This window comes from Petaurus breviceps, unplaced genomic scaffold, assembly GCF_028583685.1.
Source record: "Petaurus breviceps papuanus isolate PSGF00001 unplaced genomic scaffold, PetGlider_PUasm1.0 90903, whole genome shotgun sequence".
NCBI classification, from domain to species: domain Eukaryota; kingdom Metazoa; phylum Chordata; class Mammalia; order Diprotodontia; family Petauridae; genus Petaurus; species Petaurus breviceps.
In genome coordinates, this window is record NW_027187376.1 from 18,451,548 (window position 1) to 18,470,817 (window position 19,270).

General features: G+C 36.7%; 1 protein-coding gene across 4 annotated transcripts in view; it reads right to left on the bottom strand.

Annotated features, from left to right (window-relative positions):
* Nucleotides 1-19,270, bottom strand: part of NBEAL1 (neurobeachin like 1) — a 204,769-nt gene that overhangs the window by 175,298 nt on the left and 10,201 nt on the right. For 3 of the 4 annotated variants that reach the window (XM_069075326.1, XM_069075327.1, XM_069075325.1), the window contains exon 3: nt 8,281-8,373. The exons of the other annotated variant lie outside the window; for it this stretch is intronic. In XM_069075326.1, coding sequence (XP_068931427.1) covers nt 8,281-8,373 — 93 coding nt within the window. The remainder of the gene's footprint in view (nt 1-8,280; nt 8,374-19,270) is intronic. 4 annotated transcript variants of the gene reach the window in all.

Here is a 19,270-nt window from a genome sequence, read left to right on the forward strand (position 1 = left end):
AAGCAAAACAAAGAAAGAAAAAAGAAAAAAATGGTCCTGACAGCTAAACCAGAGATGGAAAAAATAAAGAAAACTACATACCACACTGGGAGAGAAAGAGACAGAGAAGGGGGAGGAGGGCTAGGTAAAATTAATCTCACATAATCAGGGTACACAAAAGAGAAGTCTATACAAAGAAAGGGAAGGAGTAGAGGGAATGGTTGATATTTGAACTGATGAACGGAGGAAAAAATATACATAAAGCTTGGTGAGGAAATACATTTCACTCAACAGGGAAATTAGGAAAGAAGAAAAGGGAGAAGGGGGAATTAGAGGAAGGGTAGAAAAAGGAAGGAATCAGATTTAAGCAAAATGAACTCCAAGGATGTACAAAAATATTTAGAACTATTTTGGGACTGGGAATGGATAGGAATTTGAGGGATGACCATCAGTTGAGGAAAGGTTGAACCAGTTATAGTATATGCATGTGATCAAATACACTATTGTGTCACAAGAAACGATGAAAGGACTGGTATCAGAGAAACCTGGAAAAATTTCTATGAACTGATGCAGAATAAAGTCAATAGAACCAGGAGAATAATTTGTATGAAAACAATATTGTAAAAATAAACAATTTTTAAAATACTCTGGAACATTGATCAGCATAAAACTAATCATGATTCCAGAGGACTCATGAAGGACTCAGAGTACAGAATGAGATTTGGGGGGAGGGGAGGATAGGCAATACAGAGGGGGTTTTTTCTTTGACTAAGCATGTTTGCAACACAAGTTCCATTTTTCTTTCTTTTTCAACTGGGGACTTTGGGTAGAAGGGGAAAAAAAGCAAATTTTTGCTACTTAAAATTATTAAAAATAAGCACATCCAAATAATTTGAGTAAAAAAAAAAACATCCTATTTCATAGTCTATTTTACAGACTATATTTATATGCCCCAGAAACTCCCACATATACCATAGAATGACTTGGTGAGTTACTACACACACACACACACACACACACACACACACACACACACACACAAATTCAAGTAACATATGGTGACCAACCTCTGGTAACGAGGTTTCAACATACAAATGTAATTAGTCTGGTCCAAAGGCAACAGAATAGTAAGCCATCATCAGGACTGTCTTCAGTTTGTTAGGACTTATCAGAGCTTTAGCTGCATTGATTGGTGCAGCCTTTGAAAACCCATGTTCACTTCCACACCATGAGGAGGAGAACACAAAATTTAAGAAAGGTAAATATATAAATGTAGCTGAAAAAAAAAGTCCAACTGGATAAAGCAATACCTGAATGCATGTAAGAAATTTCCAAAAGAATCAAAGGACAATCTCAAAAGAGCTGAAAAAATTATTTAAAATAACATACAATTGAAGGGCTTGGAATATGATATTCTGGAGATCAAAGGAACTAGGATTAAAACCAAGAAATCACCTACCCAGCAAAACTGAGTATAATGCTTCAGGGGAAAATGTGGTCATTCAATGAAATAGAGGACTTTCAAGTATTCTTGATGAAAAAACCAGAGCTGAACAGAAAACCTGAATTTCAAATACAAGAGGCAAGAGAAGCATGAGAAGGTAAACAGGAAAAAGAAAGCATAAGGAACTTATTCAAGTTAAACTATTTACATTCCTACGTGGAAAAACTATAATTGTAATTCATGAGACTTTTCTCAGTATGAGGATACTGAAGGGAATACATATGTGTATATAGATATATAGATATATGTGTGTACATACATATATATCTATGTATGTATAGGAGGATGTATGTGTGTATAAATACATATGTGAGTGCATGTATAAGTGTGTACATGTATACATAGACAGAGGGCTCAGGATCAGTTGAATAGGAAGGGATAATATCTAAAAAAATAAAATTAAGAGGTAAGAGAGGAATACAATGGGAGGAGAAAGGGAGAGACAGAATAGGGTAAATTATCTCACACAAGAGGGAAGAGAAAACTGTTACAATGGAGGGGGAGAGAAGGAAGGTGAAAGGGAATGGGTCAACCTTACTCCCACTAAATTTGGTTTAAGGAGGGAAAAACATACACACTCAATTGGGTATCTTAACCTACAGGAAAGTAGGGGGGAAGGCAATAAGAGGGGATGATAGAAGGGAGGGCAAATTGGGGGAGTGTGTAGTTAGAAACAAACACTTTTGAAAAGGGACAGGGTCAAAGTAGAAAACAGAATAAGTGGGGGGCAGGCTAGGATGGAGGGAAATATAGGAAAAAATAGAAAAAAAAGAGGAAAAATCCCTCTCACAATATAACTACTATGGAAATGTTTTGCATAACTATACATGCAAAACCTATACTGATTGCTTGTCTTTCCAGTGGGGGTGGGTGAGGAGGGAAGAAGGGAAAGAGTCTGGAAATCAAAGTTTTAAAAACAAATGTCAAAAAAAAAAATTAGATTTGTGTGCATGTGTGCAAAAAAAAAAAAAACCAAGACTTAAGACAAATATAAAAAAATAGACATGAAAGAATAATGAGGAACTTAAAATGGTTAAACTTCCTAGATATCAAAGAACCAGTAAGCAAAGTAGAAATTGAAAGAACTCATCAATCATTTCCTAAAAAAGAACCCAAAAAGAAAATTCCCAGGAATGTTAGAGCCAAATAGAGCTACGTGGCCAAAGAAAAGTCACTGCAAGTAATCAGAAAGAAGTAATCCAAATACCATGGAGTTACAGTCAGGATCAAACCAATATCAATCTTAATCTTATTACACTACAAATGCCATAATATATGAATCCACTAACTAAGCTACAAGAATACTTAGTGACAAAATAATGACAGGAGATATCAGTGTTTCTCCTTTTCATTTTCAGGTAAAACTAAAATAAAAATAAAAGCAAAATACAGAATTAATCAAATTTCTTCTAGAACCAAGCTCTCTTTTGCTGCCTGATTGGTGCCATCGTGGGGTGTATGCACATTCCCTGTAAAGGCTTGTTTCAGTCAGTTCTGGTGTACTGTTGCAGCACTGCAGAGTCTACAGCATGCCAATATGGCAGAAGCTCACCTCAGATGACATGAACTAGCAGATCTATAAGCTAGACAAGAAGGGTCTGAAGTTTTTCCAGACTGGCATGATCCTGAGAGATTCTCATGGTGTGTCACAAGTAGACTTGGTAACAGGCAATGCAGTTCTGAGAACACTGAAGTCCAAAGAATTTGTCTCTGAGCTTCCTGATCAAGAAAGCTGTTGCTGTTTGCAAGCATGTTGAGAGAGACAGAAAGGATAGATTTTAAATTCTGTCTGATTCTGAATTAGAGACCAGCTAACTTGGTATTACAAGACAAAGGAAATGCTCCCAATTGGAAACATGAATCATCCAGTGTCTGCTCTCATTGCATAAATTTTGGATTATGTACTAAAATAATAAAACCATATTTAATTTAAAAAAGAAACTAGATTTATGGGATCTTCTAAATGAATCTCCAATAGCATATATGTATTTTTCAGTACCACATAGAATCTTTTACAAAGATTTGAATATATATTAGGACACAAAGATATTGTAAACACATGTAAAAAGTTAAAAATAAGTACATTATTTATAGAAAAATAAATAAAATAAAATGACATATAAAATCTAAAAACTTCATTGAAGAAGCAAAGAGCAGAAAATGTAATTGAAATGCTGTGGTAAGAGAGCTTAGAAAATAACTGGGAAAATATCTGGAAGCTATGCAGGAAAAAAAAATTATATAGCTGGAGCAAAGATCTAGGAAGATGAACCTCAAAATTACTGGTGTCTTGGAACACATAAAAAAAAGAAAAGAATCTGCTAATTATATTTTAAGAAGTTATTCAAGACAACTTCCCAGAAGGACTAAGAACACGTGAAACCCTACAAATTAAAGGAATCCACAAAACTTCAACAAGGAGAAAGTTAAAATTCACTGTAATTGATCCACACATATCATCAAACTTCAAGACTACAACAAAAAAAACCAAAATATTTCAAACCACCAGAAAAAAAATTTTACACACACACATATGCATGTATGTATATATGCATATAAAACATTGAAAAGGTTAGACTACTACACAAATGTTTAAAAAGCGGGCTTTAAGCCTAGAATCAATCTACCAACAAACCTAAACATTCACTTTGGAGACAAAAGACGGACCCTTTAAAGCCAAAAAGGATTCCAAGAATTCATGAAGGGAAAAAAACACAGAAACTGACAAATAGCACTTGAAAGTTTGCAAAATGTTTTATGTACATTCTCTCTTCTCTTTATGAACCCTGACACTAAAAGCCATTTCCTTCAATTATTTTCTTAAGGGTGGACTCATTTAGTTTTTTCTTCTCTCTTGTAATATAGGCACCTAGTGCTACCAATTTGCATCTGCAAAATACTGACTATGTAACAAACATTATGAAAGACAAATCAATCACCAAGCAAATTTAAATTTATTAAGCAGCTTACTATGTTCCAAGCATTGTGCTAGGCACCATGGTACAAAAATTTAAACAATTCCCATTCTCAAGGAGCCTGTATTCTAACAAGGAAGACAACAAATAACAAAAAGGATTTGTATATACAAAATATCAAGAGAATAAATTACATAGTATTTACACATAAGGTTGTTTGGGAGGAAAAAAACTAGCTGTTGGGGTAGATGAGGAAAGGCTTCAGTAGAAAGAATATGGTCCTTGAGTTGTATTTGAAGATATTGTATGAAGAGGGTGCACATTCCAGGCATGGGTTTGTTTGCTGTGGTTCCTTCTCCTTTTTGAAGGAGGACCAGTGACTCATGATGGAAAGGGATAGCCACATCCAGAGAACGAATTACAGAGTCTGAATGTAGATTGAAGCAAACTACTTGCTCTTCCTTTTTTCATTTTCTTTTGTTTTTTTCTTTCTCATTGTTCACTCCATTGGTTATAATCCTTCTTTACAACTTGACTAATGTTTAATGTGAAGGTATTTGTAGATCCTATATTTGATTACATGCTGCCATGGTGGGGAGAGGAGAGGGAGGGGGAGAAAATTTGAAACTCAAGGGACAGTGGAGCTGAGTGTTGCAAACTAAAAATTAATTTTTTTTTCAAAGAAGACCAATGACATCACAGAGTGATATCTTGACTTGCATGTGAATTGGATTTAAAAGCAGCAGAGCTGCTCCATCTGCCTCACTCTCTCTTCCAGAATCATCAAAGTCCAGAGGCAAGACACAAGTCAAGATAGACAGGGATGGCCTAAGATGTAGTATATAGCATTAGAGCCTGTCTGACCAAGCTCTAAGCACTCTACAGCACCTGCTTCACCTCCTTCACAAAGGCTGTTGAAATAAATTATTCTCATCTGCCCATTCCACCAACAGAAATTTTCACAGGCTTGAGGTAGACATGCCCTTAAAACTTAAGGAAGGCTTTCAAGCCTGTTTGTTACCTTCAACCTAGTTTAGCCTATCTGCTGAGTCGGTTTTAGCAGGGTGAGGCCACTGCACATACTATAACTTCTTGGAGCCACAGGGAAGAGTTGGATGGCAGATAAACACCAAAGGTGGATAAGCAGCACTAAAAAGAGCTCAGCAGGCCCTCATACCAGAGGTGCTAGTGCCTCCATAGTGTGAGTAGTAGAGATTATGACAATTTGGCTAGATCAAAGAATGTTGGGGAAGTAAGTAATTCCAATGAAGCTAGAAAGACAGGCTGTGAGGGGCCCTAAAGGCTAAACAGATGAGTTTATATTTCATGCTAGAAGGCATATGGAACTACCAAAGTTGGCCTGAGGAGAGATATGGGTCAGATCTGGATTTAAGGAAACCCAGTTGGGAACACTGTGTAGGACAGATAGAAGTGGCCATAAAATTGCAGCAAGGAGACTCATTTGGAGGCTGTTGCAATAATTCAGGTGAAACATGATGGAGGCCTGAACTAATATGGCAGCTGTGTGAGTACAGAAAAGGGGCAAAATGTGATAAAGTTATGAAGGTAGAAAAAGCAGTATTTAGCAAACAATTAGGTATATGGGATGAGGGAGAGTGAAGAGTCCTAGAGAGCTGAGATTATGAACATGTAAAAGTGAACAAATGGTAGAGTGTTCAGCACAAATAGGGAAATTTAAAAGATGGGAAGGAAAAGATGACCTAGCACCTAAGTAACCAAGTAGATGAGCAATGGACATGGGAGTAGGGAAGACATGAGTTCAAATCCTGTCTTAGACACTTACTAGCTGTGAGATCCTAGATAAGTCACCTAACCTCTCTCAGCCTCAGTTCCTCATCTGTAAAATGAGGATAATAGTTACCTTCTTCACAGTTTTGGTTTTTTTAAATAAGGCTATTGTGCAGATCTGATTTTATGTGCAGATCAATGAAATAATATATGTAAAATGCTTTTAGCACTGGGGTACACCCACAGTTTGGATGCATGATATGAATGGTGAGCCAGAAAAGTGATGAGAAAGGAAAAGACAGGTAGGAGAACTAAGAAGAAGTAGTGTCATGAATACCCAGGGAGGAGAGAGTAGCCAACAGTGCCAAATGCAGCAGAGGTCAAGAAGAATACTGGAAAAAGAAAAAAGATTGGCAACTGAGAGATCTTTGTTAACTTTGGAAAGAGAAGATTCAGTCCAATGATGAAGTTGGAAGTTAGACTGCAAAGAACTGAGGAGTGAGAAGAGAGAAAATGGTGATAAGTAGCATAGGTGGCTTTTTTTCTTGGAGTCTGGTTGAGAAAAAGAGGAGGGGGGAGGGGGAAGGAGAAGGAAGGAAGAGAGAGAGACAGTCTGAGGAGTTGTCAGAGTCATCTACTTCCTGGTGGTATCCCTAATGCCCCTGCTTGCCCAAAGGTCTTCCCCAAAAAGTATACCATAACCTACCTGCATATGCCATGCTCCTTTACAGTGACATTTCTATCACCTGTAACTCTGAGTGTTTGCAGACTGCAGTATCTATAAGTATACAACATCCCCCGTGGAACATTTTGTGTTGCTCCTGTTTCTTCACTGACTCAGAGGGTGATAATGCCAACTCTTTGGAGTCACAAAAGAGGAGCACTATTTTCTGGCCACCTCTGAGCCAAGTGTGTATGCATCACAACAATCTGTTTACAAATTTGTGCACCCATAAAGAAACCATCCTGTAGCTTCTATGAGAGATGTCAAAGAAAACAGTCAGAAATTTATGTAAAGCAACTTCATCTTCTAGTATAAGTAGCTGATGCTCTTCTCAGAAACACTCCTTTAAGAAGGTAGCCTCCCTTGAAGATGCCCAGGACCAGGAAGAAGTCTCCCTAAATATTTGGCAAGCACTAGGCATAAGTCAGTTTACTGTTCACTGAACCACAGGAGAAAAGAATCAGGACCCTAAGAACCAGAAGCCCCAGAACCAAGGCTGGTCCACAGTGAGACAGGGTTGACATTTCCCCCCTATCTTTTTTTTTCCAAGGGCCAGCAGAGAACAATTAAGGTGAATGAGACCCACTTCAGAAATTCTGACCAAGCCTCAGTTTCAGGTTAAGGAGTTACAGTGTAAATGATGATTGAGGAGCTGGGACTACACAGAAACCAGAGTGGTTTTCATCCCCATCAGTATCTTCATTCATCTGGATGCATGTGCCTTATTGATGAGTCAGTCCACTGGCAGTGTTTCTTCTTCTAGCACTCAGGGATGATGATTTCTTACTAACTATGCAGTGTGGAATCCCAGAGAGATTTTGGTTTGAAACTTTGACAGCAACCTTAAAGTAATATAAGCTCCCTGAAGGCCGGAGTTGTTTCATTTTGGTCTTTAAGTGCCTGGTTCGAAAAGGGAATGTAATAAATATTTTGGGGTTTGTATTTTTAGCTTGTCCCACCACTTTATTTCATCCTCCCACCTCACCACCACAATGACTTCTTAATATAAACTAAAAACCATAAGAGTTCTGAAAAGGTGTGTCATAGTCTGAGGTGCTGTGGAAGAGGAGACATGTCAGTAGGTTGTCCTGTCAGCACACTTTTGCTGTTTTTCTCCACTGTTGTGCACTCCTTGCCTCTTTTGTATCCCCATTGTTAGCACAATGCTATGATTGATTCTTGACAAGTTTCTGGCTGCCTGAAGCTGTAGTTATAAATAATAAGATAGAGCCTGAAGACACAACCTGGGTACAAATTAGTTAGCAAGCTGGACTCAGATGCTCCGTGAAGAATATGTAGAGAAAGCCAGTGCCAAAGTAAGTATCATCTGTATAGTGGTGCCTAGACAACTTGAGTGTGTCAACACCCATAAATGTGGGGCAATACAGACAGTTTCACCATGTTCTCACCTGGTATGGCAGACAGTTCAATGAGTAACATGGATGGGTTTTCACAATATACACAGAGACAGCCAAAGTCTCCCACCTGGATGTTTGCAACATCTGGGCCGTAATACCAGTTTGGGTGATGCAGCCAAAAAAAAAAAAAAACACAGTAATTACAGATAAGAGGCTATAAAAATTGGTTCAAGCACTTAATGGTACAAGTTTTGTCACCTACAGTGCAAAAAACTTTAACACACAAAATTCTTTCTTCCTCTCTCTCCCAAGCTCGAGGGTTGCATCTCTAACCTATCTCTTATCTATTTAATTGTCCTACTGACACCTCAAATTTAACAGTTCATCAGTCAACAATCACTTATTGAGGACTTACTAGGGGCCCTCAGGCACTGTGCTAAGCACTGAAGATACAAAAAAGTGCAATAAGAGGCCCCACCCTCAAGGACCCCTACATTCTAATGGTAGAGGTAACGTCTAAATAACTAGGCACATACAAAATACATACAGAGTGGACAGATGGTAGTTCACAAAGAGGTAATGGACTTGAGGTGCAGAATGAGATGCAGATCTTCAGATACAACCAATGTGTGGATTTGTTTAGTTGCACTAACAGCTGGGGGGGAGAGGCAGGGCCAGTCTCCAGCAAAAGGTGAGATTTAGGGGTAGGCTAGGTGGTGCAGTGAATAAAGCACTGGCCCTGGAGTTAGGAGGACCTGAGTTCAAATCTAGCCTCAGACACTTGACACACTTACTTAGTCGTGTGACTTTGGGCAAGTCACTTAACCCCAAATGCCCTCCAAAAAGCAAAAAAAAAAAAAAAAAAGTGAGATTTAAGTTGAGTCTTGAAGGAAGGCAGGGAAACTGAGATAAATGTGGGGAGGGGGAACATGCCAGGCATGGGGGATGATCACTAAAAAGGCACAATATAAGAGAATGGGAGTGTTATGTTTGAGACTACTGAAAACAGGTCAGTGTAGCTGACTGCATGGAGATGAAGAAAGTATGAGAAGACTAGAAAGGTAGGGCTCAGGTTATAAAGATCTTTAAGTGCCAAACAGGAATGTTTATATCTGATCCTGGAGATAATAGGGAGCCACTGGAATTCATGGAATGAGGGGGAAAAATATTATCAGACTTATGCTTTAGAAAAATCATACTGGCAACTGGGTAGAGGATGAAGATGGGGTTAGAAGGCTATCACAATGGTCCAGAAGAGAGGTAATGATGGCCTGAATTAGGGTGATAGCTGTATAAGTGGAGAGAAAGAGACATATATCAGAGCAATTATATGGGTAGAAATGACAAGATTTGGCAACAGAATGGATATATGCAGTGAAAGTGAGGGATCAAGAATAACACAGCTTTGGGGTCTGGGTGATCAGGAGGCTGACTAATGTTTACATCAACATGCCTTCAACAGAAACTGGGAAATATGCAAGAGGAGCAGCTTGGGGAGTAAGAAAGAGGATAAAGCTTTGTTTTAGAAATGTTGAATTTGGGGTGGCTAGGTGGCACAGTGAATACAGCACCGGCCCTGGAGCCAGGAGGACCTGAGTTCAAATCCGGCCTCAGACACTTAACATACTTACTAGCTACATGACTTTGGGCAAGCCACTTAACCCCAATTGCCCTCCAAAAAGCAAGAAAACATTAAAAAAATAAAAATAAATTTAAAAAAATAAATGTTGAATTTGAGTTCAAATGGGATACAACCAATAGAAAGCTCCTGATGTGGGAATGAGGTTCAGGACAGCATCTAAAAGTGTATGTTTAGATCTAGAAATCATCTTCATAGTGATGATATTTGAATCCAGGGGTTTGATGGGATCACCAAGTGAGCATATAGTGTAAAAACAGAAGAGTGGGGGCGGCCAGGTAGCACCGCGAGTAAGAGCACCGGCTCCAGTGTCGGGATGACCTGGGGATCGAATCCGGGCTCAGACACTTAGCACCCACCCAGAAACACCTGGCCGTGTAACCTTGAGCAAGTTACTTAACCCCGATTGCTTAAAGGTGGCCAGGTGGCTCAGAGAATAAGAGCACCGGTTCCAGTGTTGGGATGACCTGGGGATCAAATCTGGGCTCAGATACTTAGCACCACACCCAGAAATAATAACTGGCCGTGTAACCTTGAGCAAGTTACTTAACCCAGATTGCTTTAAAAAAACAAACAAAAAAAAAAAAACCAGAAGAGTGGTCAGGATAGAGCCTTAGAGGATACTGACAGATCCTGCAGAGACCAAGAAGAAATGGTTGCCAGATAGAAGAGAGAAAAATTCCATGAAAACCTATAGGAGAGAATATCCAGCAGGAAAGGGGAATAGTTAAGTTGGTTCACCAAGAGGGCAAGATAGAAAAGGGAAGAGGATGTAAACAGAACAGGGGCAATAGCCTGGGAAAGAACTGAGAATGGAGGAAATGGAGGTCACAGTGAGGATAAAAAATAGAGTTAAGAGTTGAAAGGTTGAGGGAAGATGGAAGGATAAAATATTATGATCAAAGAAAAGAATTTCAGAGTTTGTAAACAAGGAAGTGGAATACTAGAGGCTGGTGATAAGATTAAGGTTAATACTAACCATTTTTGAGTGTAGTTAAGGTAAAGTATTCCATAGTGTTAATAATAATAATTTCACATTTATATAGCCCTTTAAGGTTCACTGGCACAGATGTCATGGACAGAGACAATAAAGACCTGTGAGAAGGAAAGAAGGTGAATCATAAAAGTAGATTTATAGTCTAAATTTTAAGACACAAGGTTCCAGAATATAATTCTATTGCTAGAGAACATGCCACCTTTTAAGAACATAAAGAGGCAAAATAAAGTAAAAAAAATAAGAACTTAAGAAAAAATCCATGTTTTTTTTACCACAAATCCAGTGCTCTTTTAATTTGTACCATGCTTTTTCTACAGAGACCTCAGCTAACATTGCATTCTTAATAGCTGACAGTCCTTTACAAATGTTTGTTGAATTTAATGAAGGAAGCAAAATGGGGCAGTACAAGTAGCAGATAAAACTTTCTAAGGATAATACAGGATGTTAGGGGAGCAAGTTAAAAATTACCTGTCGGATCTATGGATGAGGAAGAGTTCGTGACCACACAAGAGATGGAGAGGATCACAGGAAGTAAAATGGCTAATTCTGATTACATAAAATTAAAAAGGTTTTATGCACACACACACACACAAAACTCCAATACAGCCTAACTTAGAAGAAAAACAGGAAACTGGGGAAAACTTTATAGCAAGTTTCTCTGACAAAAATAGCTGTGAGGCATCTCTACAGTCAGACTGGCTAACATGACAAAACAGGAAAATGATAAATGCTGGAGATGTGGGAAAATTGAAACCCTAATGCACTGTTGGTTGGAGTTGTGAACTGGTCCAACCATTCGGGAGAGCAATTTGCAACTGTGCCCAAGGGGCTATAAAAATGTGCACATCCTTTGACCGAGCAATACCACTTCTAGGGATGTATCCCAAAGAGATCATACAAGTGGGAAGAGGACCCGAATGTACAAAAATATTTATAGCAGCTCTTTTTGTGGTGGCAAAGAATTGGAAATCAAGGGGATGCCCAATCAATTGGGGAATGGCTAAACAAGTTATGGTATATGAATGCAATGGAATACTGTTGTACTATAAGAAATGGGGAGCAGACAAACTTCATAACAACATGGAGAGAATTTATATAAATACAAAATGAGTGGAGCAGAACCAGGAGAACACTGTACCCAATTACAGACACATTGTATCTGTGATAACTAATAAGACTGGGCTCTTCTCATCGATGCAAGGTTATAAGACAACTCCAAAAGACTCATGATGGAAAAGGTTATCCACTTCATAGAATTACCAAGTCTGAAAGCAGACTGAAGCAAACTACTTGGTCTCTCTCTTTTTTTATATCGTTTTGTTTTGTTTCTTCTTTCTCATTGTTTTATTGTTCATTCCATTGGTTGTAATTCTTCTTTACAACAAGACTAATGTTTGGTGTGAAGGTATATATAGAACCTATATGGGATTGCATGCCACCGAGGTGGGGGTGGGAAGAAAATTTGAAACTCAAAAACTTGTGGAACCGAATGTTGTAAACTAATAGTACATAAATTTTTAAAAAAGGTATTTGTGATGACGTGCTGTAAGAAATGATAAAGGGAACTGATTCAGGAAAATTTAATTGAGCTGATGCAAAGTAAGCAGAATGAGGAAAATACTGTACACAGTAACAGTAATACAGTAATCAACTGTGAAAAGACTTAGTTACTTTAATCACTACAATGATAGATGACAATTCCAAAGGGCTCAGGAGGAAAAATGCTATCCACCTTTAGAGAGAGAATGGATGAATTCTAAGTATAAACTAAAGCATGTTCTTTTTTCACTTTACTTTTCTTGTTTGTTTCTCTCTTTTCCACCACCTGGCTAATATGAGAATATATTTTGTATAACTTTATGTGGATAATGGGTATCATATTTATTCCCTTCTCAATGGGTGGGGAGAGGACACAGGGCAGGTGAGAATTTGGAACTGAAAATAAAAAAATTTTTTTTAAAGAAATTATGAAGGTGACAGTTTCAGAAAAAGACATATAAACTGATACAAAATGAAGTGAGAACTAAAATAAAAAGATCACACATTGTAACAATATGTGAACTATGAAACATTTAGTAACTAAAGGATTCATGATGAAATATGATGAAAAATGCTACCTAGCTACAGATAGAGAACTAATAAACTCAAAGACTGAAGCATATTTCTTTACCTTTTTCTTGTTTTTTTTCCCCTGAAACAGGGCTAATGCAGCAATGCTTTGTATTATTTCATATATAATGAGTATTAGATCTCTTGTCTTCTCAACAGGTAGAAATAGCTTTTGTAATATGTATGTGAATGAACGAAAAAGCTTTTAGTAAGCTTTTTTAATAGTATTGTATTACAATGTACAGATCAATGTATTTATATCAACTTCCTATATATCATGCATAACAGACAAATGTACGGTAAATATCCCAATTCACTATTTTCCATCTAATTCTAACTACCCTGGTTTCAGACAAACCTGGGAAGACTTATATGAATTGATACAAAGTGAAGGAAGCAGAACTAGGAGAACACTATACACAGTAATAGCAATATTGTAATGATAATACACTGTGAAAGACTTAGCTACAGGTCAAAACAATGATCCAAGACAATTCCAAAGCATCCATGATGAAAAATGCTATCTACCTCCAGAGAGAGAAATGACAAACTTTGAAAGCAGATTGAAGTGTACATTTTTTACTTTCTTTATTGTTCTTGTTGTTTTGTCTATGTTTTTTTTTTTTTGCAACATGGCTAATATGGAAGTATGTTTTGCAGGTATAATCAATATCATATTTCTTGCCTTCTCGGGGGGTAGAAAAGAGACAGGAGAAAGAGAATTTGGAATTCAAAATTTTGAAAGAAGAATGTTAAAAATTTCTTTACATTAATTGGAGAAATATTTAGCAAAATAAATAAAATTCTATTAATTCTAACTGCACTGATCTTGTTTATACAAAATTTTCAATTTCATATAATTAAAATTGCCTTGTTTTTTCTCCTGTGATCATCTTTATTCCTTCTTTGGTTAACAATTCTCCTCCTATCCCATAGCTGTGAAATACATTGCTGCTGCTCCATTCCACCCCTCACCCCGGCCCCTTCTCTAACTGATTTACTGTATAATATTTTATATTTTATACCATGTTCCCATTTTGAATTTACTGTGGTTTATGGTATGAGATGGGAGCCTAAGTCTAATTTCTCCCCAAATACCACACAATTTGCCCAGCACTTTTTTTTTGTCAAATATTGAGCTCTCATCTCAGTAGATGGCATTCCTGGGTTTAGTGATCATTGAATTACTATGTTCTGTAGCTTCTGGGTCTTATGTACCTAATTTCCTAATTACACATATATATAGTATTAACTGGGCAAGATCTGTGAGCCCAATTGCAAATAATACATGCCTTTTTCAGAACAATAGTAGTACCATATATTTGATGTTCTGAATCAATAACTGTGATATTTGTAAAAAGTTCTTATTCCTTCTTACTCTGAATTTCTATAGTTCTTATGTACAGTGTATATCATACTCAGCTTGCATATTACCTAATGATTTTCCCCTAATATATAGGTGTTTAATAAATGTTTCACTGAGTTAAATTACTGAATACCTACAATTTGATAGCACTGTAAGAAATACTTTTGTGTATACATGAAGAATTTAAAGAACTAATATACATATGAAAAACCCTAAAAACAATATAAAACATTACAAGAAGGCAGCACAGTATAATAAAAAATACTGTAAAGGGAGCCAGAAGACCCGAGTTCCAGGACTGGTACTACCATTAACCACCTGGGAAACACAGGACAAATTATCTCACCTTTCCATGTTTCTGTTCCCATATTTACAAATTGATGGCGTTGGCTTGGATGACCAGGTCTCATTCTAATTCAAAATCCCATGATTTTATGAATAGTACAAAAATGAGAGTACAAAATGAGACCAAGCAGATGTAATCAAACTCAAAGAAGGTTAAGTGCACACTTTTTCCTATCTCTCACAATGCCCAGCAGTTTATGATAAAACTACTTAAAACCTTATTCAATTTGTTTTTCAAGCATTTTAAGTGACTGAGAACTTTAAGAAAATGGTTTCTGAAGATTTGAACCTTCTGGATCGCTATTTCAAGTCATTGCTAATAGCCAGGCTATTACAGGAATACTGTGTGCAAATTATGGTAGGAGCTTCTTTAGGAAAAACCTGGCAGAAGGGAAAACTAAAGAGTAAATAAAGCAAAAGATCACCTGAGGGTGTTTATGCTCTGAAGAAACATTTTTGGGGGGGAGGGGGTACGATTCTGACTTTTTCTCTTTCATGAGGAAAAAAGGATATATTTGCTGGCCAGGAAGAGGTGAAGCAAGTAATTCTGAAAAAAACTTCAAAAGTATGCTTTGAATGAAAACAATCATAAGAAAAGATTTGCCAAGCATAAGTCTGAGTCAACAGGAAGGTTAGAACCCGGAGGACTCTGAGTCTGAGGCTCCAGAGCCTTGAGGTTTTAACATAAAGGTAACCTATCAATCATTCTAATTTAATCTACGTACAAGATTCAGTTTGCAATAAACTGATTTTTAAAAAGGTAAAGGTATGTGCAAAACTTTGCCTAGGTATTTATTGCTTTTAAAGTTGTAATATTAGGTTATATTACTCGAAATAAAAGTGAAACTATATAATTTTTAAGTTGCACTAAAATATTCATTTTAATAAAGAGTTCCTATTTTAAATAATAAGAAATGGAAAATCAAGTTAAATCAGGAGGCCTCAAAGAGAGAAATACATCTTGTATATCAAGTAAAATGACTGGACTGCCTGGGATTCTTTGCTATCTGGTAGCAACATACATAAATGGACAGTATGTGTGTAAATATGCATGTTCTTATGACAAGTGAATAAGCTCCTTTTAAAAATAAGTTTAAGGTAAAGTATTAGCAAATGCCAAATCAATCAGGACACAGCTGCACTCAAATACTTGTTGAATTGAAATAAATTCTCTATAGGACAGAGGTTAATCTTTATTTGTGTCATAGCAACCCCTCTGACAGCCTAGTGAAGCCTATGGATACCTCAAAATAATGTTTTTAAATGTACAAAATAAAATACATAGGATCCAAAGGAAACCAATTTTATTGAAATGTAGCTATCAAAAAAAAATGTTAAATAAACAAATTCATGGACCTTGGAATTTTTCCAGACCTCATAAATCCCAGGTTTAGAAACTCTTACAAAAAAATAAATTCAGCATGCACTTATTAATAGACCTTAAACACCAGAGTTTTTGTTTAAATTTTAAATTACCAGAGTAATATCATGTACCATACTGATCCCTATAAAATACGTATCTTTATAATATTGTCCAATACATCAAGAATCTATAATTGTCACCAATAATACTCTTTCCATTAAAATATATCACATCTCCTTTTATAATTTAGAAAAAGAATTTACCACACTCTAAGCTATTTGGTCATCAACCTCTTAAAACTTAATTAGACCAGTCCTGAGACAAACTGTACACCAAGCCATTAGTATACCTATACTCAAAGTTCTTCCTTCCAGCACTGTATGATTTAACAAAGCTTACGTTCTGCTCACTTGGCCCTCAAGAACCAGGGTCACCTCCAAAACATGATGAGGCACTGGTCTTTGGTGGCCACATTTATGAAATACTATTAAACAAGGCCAAGACGCAATAAATAGCATGGAGGACAGGGACATGGCCTGCAAGTGACAACCCAAGTTTTAGAGCTACTTATTCTGGCACATACTAGTGGTGTGATGATGAGAAGGTCATTTAATCTCTTAGTGTTCCAGGTAGAGCTTCAACACTAAGACTTCCCTATACCAATAAAGTCCTAACCAAACAATAAATAGGTCTAAAGTTTTAAGATTGCTCATGCTTAGTATCAAACAAAAACTATGTTTAAAATGAAAAAAAAAAAACACATTTACCACTATAAATCATTTTCTAAAGCATTAAGATTGAGAAATTTAATCTTGTCCTTTAACTTACGCTAACTAAATATAGAATGAAAGTTTAATGACTTTGTTCTTTTTTTTCTGAAGTTGCCATTAACTTTATTAGCTAACACTTATTTTTGCCAGGAAAACGTATAAATTTCATGCACTGAAAATATTATACATTTTAATTTTTGAATGACAACTCTATCAACAAATTAAAACTGTACAAGAAAGCCTACAGATTCACTATATGCTATTAGAAAAAATGTTAATATGTGCTTCTCCTAGTTTAATTCAAATGTTTAATGTTAGGGAAAAATTATATACTGGATAAATTACATGCTTGTCTACAAACCTAGAAACATGATCTTATCAGGGACAGATTGTGTTTACTTTGAAAACCTTACATTCAGTTTGGTTCAAATACACAAATTTAGATACAACAGTTTAGTTAGGCCTGAGTCCAGAGCACCTTTCCCATTTTATTCTTTCTTACGTCAAATCTCCTCTGAGAAATAATTTTAATGTCTAAATTTTAGTAATTTAGAATAGGATTTCTCAAGTTTAAAAAAATAACATGAGCATTTGATTATCTTTGAGCTTCCCATTCACTTTATGGTAGAATACTGTTCCCTAGGGAAAGTTTCCTTCCCTTAAACTATTTTAACATAGAATTATTATATCCAAAAATACATCCATAGGATCTTTCTTCTAATTGAGATTTGTTCACTCCAAAATTGCATTTTAAGAAGAGATTATATTTTGCACTGAAGTTAATAATAAGATTTGGACCATAAATTAATACAACAGTGGGTCAGACCAGTGGTCTCTCCATTCCATTTCTGGTAACAGCAAAGGGCAGCTCGTCAAATTCTTTCAATCTTAAAAGACTAAGTGCCACCAAAAACATTCCTAATTTGCTCACATTGTCTGAACCAGATTTGGATTTCTTTTCCCCCCCCTAAAATTAATTGTGTTGTTAACAAAAGTATTAAGTTGGCCTCTGGAAAATCAAAGTCAACTGGTTAGTCAGGGTACAGATTTATGTAGCAGATGAACCAATTTAACTACTTCAACATTATGGGAAACTGATCTTCATTCTAAAAGAAATGAAGTTCTTAACATCTTTAACAATTAAGGACAATGGAAAACCAAATGCAAACATCTAATTCAGAATCTAGAACCTTCTGCAAATAGTATTCTAATTAAATAACATTTGTTAAGTTGGCACCATATAGTGTTGTAGAATGTTCAACATGCATTCTATCATTTGTTCCTTTTAACTACCCATGGACAGGTATTATCATCTTCATATTACAAGTGATGAGCTAGTTTGATTTATGCAAAGTCACACAGCTATTAGGATATCATGCCAAACTTAAACACAGGCTATAAGATCCCCAGTCAAGTACTTCCCTGCCCCCATCATATTGCCCACCAACCTATACACACCATCCTGCTGGGTAGCTAGGTGGCGCCATAGTACATGGAGCAACAGGCCTGGAGTTAGGAAGATTCATCTTCCTGAGTTCAAAACTTGCCTCAGATACATAACTAGTTGTGTGACCCTGGGCAGGTCACTTAACCCTCTTTTGCCTCAGTTTCCTGATCTGTAAAATAAGGTGAAGGAAATGGCAAGCCACTCCAGTATCCTTGCCGAGGAAAACCCCAAATGAGTCATGAAGAGTCAGACACAACTGAAAAATGACTGAACACCACCACCACCCTACCTTAATACCAATAAATGCTAAGTTTTTCAAGGCCAGTGCTAAGAACTAGATGGGTGAAATTAGGAACAGCTTCTAGAACTGTGCTTTAAATCAAGCTGGGGACTCCATTAGGTGGAGGTGAAGGGGAAGGAGGTGCAGGCGAGGAGTTTTTTCCACTCATAAAAAAGCATGGAAGAAGTAGAATGGGGAACAATCAGAAGGCTAGCTTGACTAGAACAAAGTCTGTGGTATGTGAAGTGGTGTAATATACAGTGAACCTGGAAAGGTAGATGGGAGCCACATTGTGCACAGCTTTAAAGGCTAGACTGAGGATTTTGTGTTTTATCCTAGAGGCAATGAAGAATCATTTCTCCAAAAGGTGATATGATCAGTCCTGTGTTTTAGGATTACAAATTTGACAGCTATGTAGAGAATGGATTGAACAAGACAGGAACCAGAAACCATAAAGACCAATAAGTGATTATTACAAGAGTCAGAAGCTGTGAGTGGAGAAGAGGACCAAAGCAAAAGATATTGTGAATGTAAAATTAATAAAACTTGACAATTTGTTAGTTGTGAAGCTTGAAGGGCAGGGAGGAATCAATTAAGACTCCCATGTTGTAAATATGGGTAACAGAGACATGAGGGTACCCCCAACAGAAATAGGGAAGTTTTTTATAAGAATGAGTTTAAGGAGAAATAAAATAAGTTCTATTTTGGACATACCAAATTTGGAA